A 13,702-nucleotide genomic window follows, 5' to 3' on the forward strand; every position below is an offset into this window, starting at 1 on the left:
AATGGTAAATGTCTGCCAGTACTTTTGGTACAGGCAAATATCTCCTGAAATTCTGCCTGTGTGTACGGGGCTTAAGGCCCTTTTTACATGGGCTAGATTCAGTTTTGCTCAGCAGGAGATCTGCAAAGCTGAGTAGAGGGCTGTTGTGTTCTGACAGGGAATGTCCCCCTCGCCAGAACACTCTGATCAGTGGGCTCTGCCTTTGGCCAAGAGCACTGATCAGGAGTCGGTCGGCTGCTGGTTTGCCATGGGGCAGAATGTCGGCTAGTAATTTTTGTACCGGCAAATATCTTCTGACATTCTGCCCGTGTGTACTGGGCTTAAGGCCCCTTACACATGGGCCAGATCCAGTTTTTCTCAGCAGGAGATCCTTCCGCTGATCCCCTGCTGAGCAGAACGGCCAGATGACAGGTTCATGCCCATTCTAAAGGCAGACAGATCAGCTGTCCATTTAGACCCGACTGCCCTCCAATCCGGCCAGACAGAGGGGAATGGATCCCCTTCGGTTTTCTTTTCCCAGATTGGATCAGACCCGAAGGTAGCCAGGTGTAAACAGACACAAGTTTGTTTACATCCGGCACTCCATAGAGGAGAATGGAGGATCCAATCAGGTCCGGCTGAAAAACAGAAAGCCAGACCCAATCAGACCTCTCATGTGAAAGGGGTCTTGGTACCATTGGCGTCTCTTTCTACAGGTTGGACATACATACATAATATGCATAAATTCTAGGATTATCTGTAAAACCCTAAATGGTAGTTTCCACACTTTACAGGACTGTGAAAAAGGGCATGCATTTTCACTGAAACTGGAAAACCTCTTTAAATACAATAACTACATACAATGATAAAACAAACTGAAAAAATACTGTTTAAATAAAATACACATAGGTCTCTATATGGAAAAAGTTTTATTTCCATTTTTAGCAAAATTGTATCGAAAATGGCAATTTTTAGGCGAAATACCATTTGACAAAATAATGGCTGTCACAAAATATACTGGATCTACCATTGTTATAGTGGTTACCAAAAAGAGAAAATTTTAGTGGCCTGAACAAACATAAAAATATTAAAAATTAGAACATTAATACAGCATGTTATAAACAATTTTGCCATAAATAAATCTTAACATTTACACCATGTAAAAGAACACTTATTACACGAAACACAGTAAAGATAAGCATTTCTTTTATATACACAAAACAGCCAAGTATCTGGTATACCAAAATGGCATTGAGCAATACCTTATAATCAAATAATCGTATAACGAGAACGCAGATGCTTGTGCAGTCATTTGGCATATCAACTTCTAGTTGCCTCAAAAGAATAATAACATTCAAACCAAACTCCCATTACAAATCCAGTAGTGTATTGTCAGTAACATGGACATTAATATATAATGGCCTTTTGTTATCTTTACTGTGTTTCACACATTCAGATTAAGAGGTCACTTGGTGATTCAAACTATAGAACATATTTACATATACACATCTATAAGCAATGACAATGTAAAGTGCAGGTCTGCTCATGTTTAGGTTAGCTTCTTCATGAAATTCAACTTCAGGTAGGCGATTGTGAGAAATATAAGTGTCATTATAGCCAATGCCAGATGGTTCTGCCATAAGCCCCAGGAATCGTATGCGATGCCTTGATTACTGAGATGGTCATTGCCAGTCATTCTGAAAAAAAAAAAAAAAGAACATTTTTTAAAGTAGGTAAACACAAGTCAGACTGACGTGAAAAGTTCACCACTATATTACATGGGGATGAAGAGGAGGTAGATGCTTTCCTTTTTCACAGTCATATGCTTTTCTGGAAGTGTGGTTGTAAAGTTTAACCATATGTTTGAGCAACACCACATTTGTGAGGGACTTATCCCTTAAACATCATAAAAAACAAAAAACACATAATTTCATAACTTACATCACTAGCCAAAAAGTTTTAGGGAACCTCTGTCAGGTCTTTATTGCTGTCTGTTGTAGGGCATTTCAACTTACTTCCTGACCAAATGACTATAATGTCGCCAGGACAGAATTCTCCAGTGACACCTAAAACACTCTTCTGTTGCCCAAAGGAAAAAACGAAACCCCCTGTCAGTTGTTTTTGGCTCCTAATTGCAAAACAAACTTGACAAAGGCTCAAAAACTTCCCAAATATATCCAAAAATGTAAAAGAAAGCTTTGGCTGAAGTTACACTTTAAAAAAAAAAAAATCAGTGTGTGTACCTTCAATAGGCTTGAATACTGCACAATGCTTCGGAAAATGTAAGCTTACCATTGTCTACTGAACATTATCTTTAGTGATTGATTGTATATATCTTTTTGATAAAGTAAAACACTATCATGTGAACCAGCCTGAATGTTGTGTAAACAGTATACTTACATGAGGAAGGGGCTGGTTGCATTACAAGGATAGTTGGTGGTGTTAGAGCAAAACAGTTGTCCTGGGAATTCGTTGGCTTGCAGAGCCTAATTTTGGAAGAGAGAGCGAGAGATAAGATAGGATGAGCCTTCCGGTTTGTTTACTCTGACCTAAGAAGTCTATATAATGTAGCAAGACAGAGGAGTACTGCTATGTTTTACTACAATTTAAAACAAAATACTTCAAAAGCACTGAAATTTGGACTAGAAAGTCCACAAGATGGCGGCATTTTGTTCCCAACTGTAGGTCAGTATCAACAAAAAGAAGAAAGAAGGAAGAAGTGCGGCACTCAAGTAAAAACCCTCCTAAACCATATACCAACTTAAAGTGATTCTAAATCATCAATGCATCCTCTGCATTAAGGTAAAAAACCTTGTGCGTCTAGGATCCTCCCCCCTTATACTTACCTGAGCCCGATTTAGATTCTGTGCTGTGCATGAGAGCAGAGGCTCTCTCCTCTCTCTTCTTTCTTATGGGCAGACAAATAGGCCATTGGCTGAGAACACAGATTGGCAGATCTTTTTCAGTCATGCCCTTTCGAACGGCCGGCTTCTGTCGGACTGGCTGCTGTACACACGGGACGAATGTCGGCGGGTTTCTATTGAACTGGCTGATGCCGCTCAATATTCGCCCAGTGTGTACGGCCCTTTAGGTCCAATTGATGTTGAAGAGGGCAAGCTACATAATGATTAAAATGTCACACAAGAGGATGCACTTGTAGGCAATTAATGTCTGATCAGGCTGTGCTATTACAGACAATGTAAAGAAAGTAACTTGTCTGTGCCTGTCAATCTGAGGAATGGAGGGGAGTAAACATGCTTAAGGCCCACATTCTGCTTTAATCAAGCTCTGCCCCTCAAAATTTCAGTCAATGGGATATTCTTCTCTGCAAATTTGAAATGTCAGATAACATTGGTCAGAAGTGCTAAACTGTGCTGCAAATAAGCACCTCTATTCCCAATCACTTCAAGATGTGTAGTAACAGGAGGAACTATCCTGCCTACCACCTCTCGGGTGGGAAGATGCGCTTTCAGTGCAACAGTGTTAATTTCGTCAACAAAAACATTTTTTGTCAAAATTTTCTTCAGTGGCCTTTTTACAGTGATGAAAACTAAATGAAAAGTACACCACATGTTCGTCCACTGACAAAATTCAATAACGTTTTTGTTTGGATGGGAGGGAAGCAGAGCTATCTTAAAGGGGTGTTCCGGCTGCGATGTGTTTTTTTTTTTTTAAAGTCAACAGCCACAAACACTGTAGCTGCTGACTTTTAATAAGGACAATTACCTGTCCATCGAGCCCACGATGTTGGCCACCCCCCCCCCCCCCCCTCCCAGGCCGGTCCATCCATCAGATCGCCTGTCGGCGCCGCCATCTTAACGAAGGGAAACAGACAGTGGAGCTTTCCATTTCCTGCAGCGCTTTGTGAATGGCCCCCGTTGTGTTCTGGGACACACATGTCCCAGAAGGCAACGGGGCCGCTCACTGAAGAGGAGGAAGCGCCGTGGAATAGGAAGAGGCAGATTAGGAAGACTGCCTAGCAACAGGAGTTTCTGGTAAGTTAAAAAAAAAAAATTCATTTTTTTTTATTTGACTGAAGTGTACTGAAGATTTTAGTCAACTAAAATACAACTAAAATAATTGCAAGTGACTAAAATAGGACTAAAACTAAAATGGCATTTTAATGAAAAAAATAGAACTACAGCTATAATCAAAATTCAATGTAAAATTAACACTGCAGTACAACCAATCCAGTATCACTTTTTTTACTATTACAGAAGCTCAGTGAAAAGAAAATGCACAGACAATTGTATAATTCACTCACAGTCAGGCCATATCGAGGAATACTGAAGTACTTCAGCCAGGATATCCAATCCATTATAGAAGTCACATTCACCAGCAAGCCTGAAAATATCTAAAAAAAAAAAAAAAAAAAAATAATAATAAAAAAAAAACATTGGCAAATGTTTAAAACATAGAGACACTATGATTCTGTCTTGTAAGTAGAAAATAAACTTTACACTTTTTTAAACTGGTGATCATGAGTGATGGTGAGGAATTAGCCCAGAACTACACGGGAGAATCTTGTCAATGACCTCAAGGCAGCTGGGACCATGGTCACCAAGAAAACAATTGGTACCACACTACGCCGTTAAGGACTGAAATCCTGCAGCACCCGCAAGGTCCCCCTGCTCAATAAAGTACATGTACAGGCCTGTCTGAAGTCTGCTAATGAACATCTATCTGAATGATTCAAAGAAGAACTGGGTGAAAGTGTTGCGGTCAGATGAGACCATAATAGAGCCGTTTGACATCAACCCATCATGTTTGCAAGAGGAGGAATGCTGCCTACGACCTCAAGAACACCATCCCAACCGTCAAACATGGAGGTGAAAATATTATGCTTTGGGGGTGTTTTTCTGCTAACGGGACAGGACAACTTCAGCGCATCAAAGGAATGATGGACAGGGCGTCAAATCATGGGCGAGATCCTACTTCCCTCAGCCAAGATCAGGTATTCCAGCATGACAATGACCCAAAACACACGGCCAAGGCAACAAAGGAGTGGCTCAGGAAGAAGCACATTAAGGTCCTGGAGTGGCCTAGCCAGTCTCCAGACCTTAATCCCATAGAAAATATGTGGAGGGACTTGAAGGTTCGAGTTACAAAACGTCAGCCTCAAAACCTTGATGACTTGCAGAGGATCTGCGGAAAAGAGTGGCACAAAATCCCCCCTGAGATGTATGCAAACCTGGTGGGCAACTACAAGAAACATCTCACCTCTGCGATTGCCAACAAGAGTTTTGCCACCAAGTACTAAGTCATGTTTTGCAAAGGGGTCAAATACTTATTTCACTCATTAAATTGTAAATCAATTTATAACTTTTTTAAATTGCGTTTTTCTGGATATTTTGGTTGTTATTCTGTCTCTCACTAAGGTTCCATAAACCTTATATCATCAACCCTCTCCTCAGGTCCCACTAACAGGCCGGGTTTTATGTATTAACTTGGGGAGATGCAGACTAGAATACGGCAATCACTGAGCAGCAAATCGGCAAATAATATCACCTGTGATGTATTTCAAATATCTTGCAAACCTGGCCCGTTAGTGGGCCCTGAGGACAGGGTTGATGATCACTGTTATAGACTGATAATTTCTTTGTCAGTGGGCAAACTTACAAATTCAGCAGGGGATCAAATACTTTTTTCTCTAACTGTATCTATGGAGCGGCGTAAGTCAGCAGAAACACACCCGCCGCTATCTGATCCAATCCGGTCCTCCAAGAACAGACAGATGGGGGACCAATCTCCATCCAACTGGCGGATCGGATGGAAACGGACAGGCGGTCTGTTTCCATCTGACTGCCCCATAGATGAGAGTGTGCTGTGTCTTTTCGCTCTGCATAGTGGAGACCAGTGATCCGCCTGCTCAGTGGGGATCAGCGGAGCGATCCCCTGCTGAGCAAGCGGACCACGCTTCACGGAGGCGCCTGTGTGAAATTGACCTTAACAACTTCCTGCCCGGTCTATAGCAGAGTGACATTGTCAATGGCATTCTGCTATAGGCCGAGCAGTGGTTTCGTTATCCTGAGTTTTTGGGAAGAAAATGCTAAAAATGTAGTTTGGGTACAGTGTTGTATGACCGCGCAATTGTAATTCAAAGTGTGACAGTGCTGAAAGCGGAAAATTGGCCTGGGCAGGAGTGGTTAAAATATTCCTGCTATGAGGTGCCAGTGACACCACTGTTACTGATGACAACTCCTGGATACATTAAGAAAAGCAAATTGCAATAGTCACCAAGTTTTCTACATCAATAAAACAAGCTGAAATGTTGGCACCTAATTGCCTTCCTGGTAAACTGTGATGGACAGGCTGACATAATCTCACCACCCAAAAGACCAGCAGCTAATTTGGCTAAGAGACTTTCCAGGAGGATTGTATAGTAAATCAGGCACAAATAAAAATAGCGATACTCTGGTAACACTTACAATCATGAAGACGAAACTTATGGTCATGAGCAGGTTAGCTACAGCAACAACATCTTGACCAGCGGCAATTGCCAGAGCCATGGAGGTAGCAGTGTAAGAGATCATCATCAAGGTGAACATCATAATGAAGAAACATTCTGCTGTACGTTTAAATCCTGCAAAATTAAAATGTAAAGTCGATAAAGGCGAAAAATCTGACTTTAGGATTCCAGAAAATTTCATAAAAAATCTGTATGGCAAAAAGCAGCCAGATAAACTGCTCAAGTCAAACATTTTTATTTTTTACTTAGAAGCATTCAACAAAACCTCAGTAGAATAGTTCAAACCCTAAAATATTCTTACCAATCATAAAGTAGATCACACAGGTAAAAATAATGCTTGGCATCGTCCTCATGGGAATCAGATCTGCCATCAACTTGGAAAAAAAGTACGCTGATAATCTGTAGTAGCCGCTGATGTATTCATGTCTGAAACAAAACATACATTTATATTAACATGGATAAGTATATAAAATTTACTATGCTATATTACCATTAACATTTTGTGCCTGAAATAAAGCATTTGTGGAAAAACGAACTGTTAGATAACTAACTTAAATCATCTCAGATCAAGTTTCTGATACATGCTTTATTATAACAATCTCCAACTTGTAAGACAATATAAGCCATACACTGATCAGCCATAACTGTATGACCACTGACAGGTTAAATAACACTAATTTTCTCATTGCTATGGCATCAGAAAGTCAGAGGGATATATTCAACAACAAGTAAACATTTTGTCTTTAAAGTTGATGTGTTGAAAGCAATAAAAAATGGCCATTGCAGTTTGTTGTGTATGGGGCTGTGTAGCTACAGATGGGTCAGCATTGGCATCCTGACCAATGTGCACAGCCAAAGGTGCCTACAATGGGCACATGAGCATCAGAACTGGACCATGGAGCAATAGAAGAAGGTAGGTTGGTCTGATAAATCATGTTTTCTTTTACATCATGTAGATGGCTTGGTGTGTTGCTGAGGAAGAGGGGGCACCAGAATGCAGTATGGGAAGAAGGCAAGCTGGCGAAGGCAGGGTGTTGCTTTGGGCAATGTTCTGCTGGGAAACCTTGGGTCTAGCCAGTCATGTGGATGTTACTTTGACACATGCCACCTACCTAAACATTATTGCTGACCAAATACACTCTTTCAAGGAAACTGTATTCCGTGATGGCAGAGGCCTCATTCAGCAGGATAATATGCCCTGCCACACTGCAAAAATGATCAACAAATGGTTTGAGTAACACAAGTTTGAGGTGTTGACTTGGCTTCCCAATTCTCCAGAGCTCACTCCAATTGAGCATCTGTGGGAAATTTTGGAAGTACAAGTTTGTACTTGGAAGAACAAATTTGATTCATGGAGGACCCACCTCACAACTTACAGGACTTAAAAGGATATGCCACTGACTGCTTGGTGCCAGATAGCACAGCATACCTTCAGAGGTTTAGTGGAGTCTATGCCTTGATGGGTCAGGGCTGTTTTGGTGGCACAAGGGGGAACTACTCAGTATTTGGTAAGTAATTATAAACCTATGGCTGATTGGTGTATGGCTACTGAGCATGTTCTGTATACTGTAGACCATTTATAAGACTACTACAGGCTACAAACAGGATATTTACGGGTTTTACAAGACTTTTTATAGTAAAAATAGTAGTAGTAAATCATGCATTATGAATACAATACACATTTTAAAGAATATACAGGCCCCTTGCAGAAGTCTTCCAGTGTTCTAATCCCTGCATTTACATATGAAAAAAATAAAAAATGACAGACTGTCTTTTTTGAGGGAGAAATCTCAGGTGTGGTAATGTAAAAGGCTTTGGAAGGGTCCTTATGGTAGTGTATTACCTTATTAAAATATACAAGAAAGAATATTCCATTTAGGTAAACATACTACATAGGAAACCAAAGAATGTAATCATATCAGAGGTTCTGAATAGTGATCGCAATTCTCCCACTCACACTTGACTGCATTAGAAGGAAGGGTCTTGCTTTATTAAAGCTGCATTATGTGCATTCTGGAAGTGGCATATCATGTGATGCTGCCATGTGATATAGCTTGATTCACCAAGGGGAATAGATTAATAATGCATGGAATTTATAAGTATAGTCTAATTATAACATGGTCCAGCATTTATAACAGAAGCACTGCTAGTCTCTCTCCTTTAATTTTCTCCTACTTTATTTATTGATTTATTTTATCATTCTTAAGCAACTATCCTATACTGGTCTTTCCATCCTTAAAGGGGATGTAAAGGCAGGGTTTTTTTTTATCTTAAAGAGGAAGTAAACCCTGATGGGTTTACTTCTTCTTTGTTTCCCTGCAAAGGTAAAGCATAATGGGCTACTATGCATCACTTACCTGACACAGGAGCCAGCGATGTCACCGCTGTCCCCTGTAGCACGGAGCATCCATCTTCTTCTGGGTATCGCTGCTCCGGCCGCTCACAGCGCCGGAGCAGCGATGACGTCACTTCCACGCATGCGTAAGTATAACATGTTTGTTATTTTTTATAGGGGAGGAAAAAAAAATAGATTTTACAATCACTTTAACCCTGCATACACATAGGGAACACAGGCTGACAAGTGCTATTTTATATATCATATTCGTGCTAGACCAAATATTGTATTGTGCTCACTGAGGTAAGCAAAGAATACTAGAAAGTCCCTAAAGCCTGGTACACTCAGAAACCATCCGAAATTTGGCCCATGCGTACACAAGCCTGTCTGACAGAAGTCGGCCGAACAGACTCGCTTGGAATCCAGCGTCTGATCAGCGCTGCCAGCCAATGATTGCTGACTGGTGTGTCCTGGAGGAGGGGGGGGGGCACCCCGACTCAAAACACAATAGCTCAGCGGGGAGATCGTGGTACTAACATTGAATAGTTAGCACATCAAGCTTCTCCTGAGCACATCCGTTTTTTTTCCCCCCTTTCATTCAGCCTGCTGGGTTGAACGGGGAAAAAAAACGGATAGTGTGTACCAGGCTTTATTCAAAAGTTCCCTTCTCTATAAAGATCACTTTATAACCAAAAATCACCCTCACTTCCCAGTGACTGCTAAACTATGGTTTGGGAAAGCCAATTAAACACTTTACTATTGCTATATGCTTTTAATCAGTGAAGTAATGGATGGGTTTTGTATACAGTGCAGTTGTGGCACGAGCTTTTGTCTAAACGGAGCCATCCTTAGATAGCTCAGTTCACAGACACCGTCCAAGTGGCTCTGTATCTTAGGATTGCTGTGATTGGTCGCTCTATAAAATGAAAAGAACTTAATTTATGTTAATGAGCATGTCTGGCACGTGGAAGTGCATGTTGAGGCTCTGAATTTGTTGCCCACATAGTCAAAGTGTTGCTCAGATTATGTGTACCTCTTGCCAGAATGATTTACCCTAAAAAGCATGTCTTACCAATAAAAATTCTTTAAAGCTTTCTTAAAAAAAAAAAAAGTACGTCCTATCTCACACAGCGGGGTAAGTAACATAATCATTCTACCACGGGAAATTAGCAGTAAAGACAGTCACTCACATAAATATCTTCTTCTCCACAATGAAGAGTTCAATTGCTGACACACTGCTGAAACACTGATTTGTAGTTATAAAGAATAAGGCTCCAACTCTGCAAATAAACACAATATCATTGTTAATAAGCAAAGAAATCTGGTGTTTCCACCTGCATCGTTGTTTGAAATAACACATTACATTATCACTTGTGTGATAAATAACCACCTATAAACTAATACTATTAAAAAGACACTATGGAGAGGAATGCAATAAAACTGCTGCAACACTTTTCTGGCCTTAATTCTTCTTGTTAATGTATTGCACCAAATTCAAGAAGGCGTCTGCGACATTTTTGGTTCTGACAGCGACTCGTGCACCAAATTCAGGTAGTTCTAAAACGTGCCACTTTTACACTGTGGTGCAATGAATGCGCCAAAGGGGACAAGTTTATATAATTATAATTTAGTGCTTCCTAACCTCTTTTAGTCAAAGCATCCTTTAAAAATTATGCACAAATTTTGAGGCAACCCATTCTAAAATGTAAAAAACTGAATTGATCGTTTTTTACATATCGCAGCAGCATCCATACACTTGGGCCAACCAACATTAGAGATGATTTATTCCTCCCCCTTTGCATAGTGATACTGACTAGTATTCCAGTGTTTCTCTTTTTTGTCTCTGCTAACGTGACCCCAGTACAAACAAGGATGCTATGCAGGCTTTTAATGTCATCCTTCTAGAATAATGACCTCATTGGTTGTTAGGATGCTAGTGGCTGGTCTGCACTTTGCTCACGGTTGTTATGCTGCACAATAAAAACTTGTAGCTTTGTGTAACAAAAAGGCAGGCTTGATCCACTCGCTGGCTTGTTGACAAATTTGGGCAATTTTTACTCATTATTTCAAGGCACCCAGAAGGAACCCTGATTAAAAAAGGCTGTTCTAATGCCAACATGGTTTACTTGCAAGCAGCTCCTGGTACTTACAATTGTGCTCATAAGTTTACATACCGTGGCAGAATTTATCATTTCTTGGCAATTTTTCTGAGAATATGAATGATAACAAAGACTTTTCTTTCACTCCTGGTTAGCATTTGGCTGAAGCCATTTATCAATCAACTGTGTTTACTCTTTAAATTATAATAGCAACAGAAACTACCCAAATGACCCTGATCAAAAAAGTTTACATACTCCAGTTCTTAATACTGTGTATTGCCCCCTTTAATATCAATGACAGCTTGAAGTCTTTTGTCGCATTTGTGGATGAGGCTCTTTATTTTCTCAGATGGTAAAGCTGCCCATTCCTCTTGGAAAAAAGCCTTCAGTTCCTGTAAATTCTTGGGCTGTCTTGCATGAACTGCACGTTTGAGATCTCCCACAGTGGCTCAATGATATTGAGGTCAGGAGATTGAAATGACCACTCCAGAACCTTCACTTTATTCTGCTGTAGCCAATGACAGGTCGACATGGCCTTGTGTTTTAGATCATTATCATGTTGGAATGTCCAGATACGTCCCATGCGCAGCTTCCTGGCTGATGAATGCAAATGTTCCTCTAGCATTTTTTGACAACATACAGCATTCCTCTTGCCAACAATTTTGACCAAATTTCCTGTGCCTTTTTGTAGCTCACACATCCCCAAAACATCAGTGATCCACCTCCGTGTTTCACAGTAGGAATGGCGGACCTTTTATCATAGACCTTGTTGACTCCTCCAAATGAAGCGTTTATGGTTGTGGCCAAAAAGATCAATTTTGGTCTCATCACTCCAAATGACTTTGTGCTAGAAGGTTTGAGGCTGGTCTCTGTGCTGTTTGACATATTGTAAGCTGGATACTTTGTGGCATTTGTGTAGTAATGACTTTTTTCTGGCGACTCAACCATGCAGCCCATCTTTCTTCAAGTGCCTCCTTATTGTGCATCTTGAAACAGCCACACCACATGTTTTCAGAGATTCCTGTATTTCCCCTGAAGTTATTTGTGGGTTTTACTTTGCATCCCGAACAATTTTCCTGCCAGTTGTGGCTGAAATTTTAGTTGGGCTACCTGACTGTGGTTTGGTTTAAACAGTACCCCTCATTTTCCACTTCTTTATTAGAGTTTGAACACTGCTGATTGGCATTATCAATTCCTTGGATATCCCTTTCCTGTTTTATACAGTTCAACTACCTTTTTCCCGCAGATCCAGTAACGATTCTTTTGCTTTCCCCATGACTCAGAATCCAGAAACGTCAGTGCAGCACTGGATGAAAGATGCAAGGGTCTGTCAGGAGTCCAGAAACTCATTGACCTTTTATACACACATACTAATTACAAGAAACCAGATCACAGGTGAGGATGGTTACATTTAATAGCCATTCAAACCTCCATGTGTCAACTTGTGTGCATGTTATCAGGCCAAAATCACCAGGGTATGTAAACTTTTAATCAGGGTCATTTGGGTAGTTTCTGTTGCCATTATGATTCAAATAGAGTAAACACAGTTGATTTATCAATAAATTGCTTCAGCCAAACACTAACCATGAGTGAAAGAATTGTTTTTTTATTATCATGCATATTCTCTCAAAAATGGCCAAGAAATCACAAAATCTGCCAGGGTATGTAAACTTATGAGCACAACTGTAAATGTCAGTTTCAATCTCTTGCATATGTTTTCATGTGCAAACAGGTGGTTTCTCTTTCCATATCAGAGTGCAAGTTTCAGTGGTTGCAGGGCGCTATGCATGAGATTGTAACCAATGTGCAGGCATTTGAAGGTGCTTGTTCAGTGTAAGTGGCATTTAGTTAGCCTAACTGAAGCCTCACTATTACTGTATTTTTTTGTACATACTAAGTGCAGCAGCAACAGTTAGAACACCCTCTGAGAAAACCAACATCCATCCAACAGGTTTATTGAAAGACTACCACCAGGACTAAAACAATGGACCAAGGGGTGACGGTGTTTCACACATACATCGTGCTTCTCCAAAACCCCCCCTTTTTTTTTAAAGTTTTTGGGTTTTGAAGAAGCACAATGTATGTGTGAAACATAGTGTCACTCACAGTCCCACTAAAAAGCGTCGATTACCGCCAGTACTAGTAAAAAAGTAAAAATAATAAAAATTCCATAAATCTATTCCCTATTTTGTAGACGCTATAACTTTCCAATCAATATATGCTTATTTCCAAAAATATGTGGAATACATATTGGCCTAAACTGATGAAGAATTTTATTTTATTCTTTGGATATTATAGCAAAAAGTAAAAAAATAGTTTTGTTTTTTTTGTTTATTTTTAAATTGTCGATCTTTTTTTGTTTATAGTGCAAAAAATAAAAACTGCAGAGGTGATCAAATACCCCAAAAGAAAGCTCTATTTGTGGGGAAAAAATGTCAATTTTGTTTGGGTACAGCATTGCACGCAATTTTCAGTTAAAGCGACACAATCGGAAAAAATGGTCTAGTCATAAGGGGAAAATCTTCCGGTCCTGAAGTGGTTAAAGTGTTAATAAACCCACAACAGTAATATCAGTCTGTATATACAGTAAAGCATGCTTGTTATACTCACTGTGGAACCTAAGGGGTTTCTGTTCCTCCCCTTCTTCCACTGTCCCCAATTCATCTCCTGATATAACAGCGCCTTGGGGACAAGCTGCACATCCTCAGTTTGGTGTGTATTTCTAGAGTTTTTTTTTCTTGGAAGAGTGCATGTGATCAGCACAGGGCCAATCAGCACTGTCCAGAGAGAGGGTCAGGGGTCCTGCAGCCTTATAGGACA

The 13,702-nt window shown here is 40.2% G+C and overlaps 1 protein-coding gene across 2 annotated transcripts in view; it reads right to left on the reverse strand.

Moving 5' to 3' along the window:
- Window positions 1-889: 889 nt before the first annotated feature.
- The window catches only part of ABCG2 (ATP binding cassette subfamily G member 2 (JR blood group)), a 201,048-nt gene continuing 188,235 nt past the window's right edge, over window positions 890-13,702 (reverse strand). For both annotated transcript variants that reach the window (XM_077476485.1, XM_077476484.1), the window contains exons 12-17: window positions 9,974-10,063; window positions 6,750-6,874; window positions 6,408-6,562; window positions 4,244-4,333; window positions 2,380-2,465; window positions 890-1,676 (exon numbers count right to left, since the gene is read on the reverse strand). In XM_077476485.1, coding sequence (XP_077332611.1) covers window positions 1,529-1,676; window positions 2,380-2,465; window positions 4,244-4,333; window positions 6,408-6,562; window positions 6,750-6,874; window positions 9,974-10,063 — 694 coding nt within the window. In that variant the 3' untranslated portion in view covers window positions 890-1,528. The remainder of the gene's footprint in view (window positions 1,677-2,379; window positions 2,466-4,243; window positions 4,334-6,407; window positions 6,563-6,749; window positions 6,875-9,973; window positions 10,064-13,702) is intronic.

Source organism: Lithobates pipiens, unplaced genomic scaffold (genome assembly GCF_037356315.1).
Source record: "Lithobates pipiens isolate NorthernLeopardFrog02 unplaced genomic scaffold, aLitPip1_a1.2 Scaffold_13, whole genome shotgun sequence".
Lineage (NCBI taxonomy): Eukaryota > Metazoa > Chordata > Amphibia > Anura > Ranidae > Lithobates > Lithobates pipiens.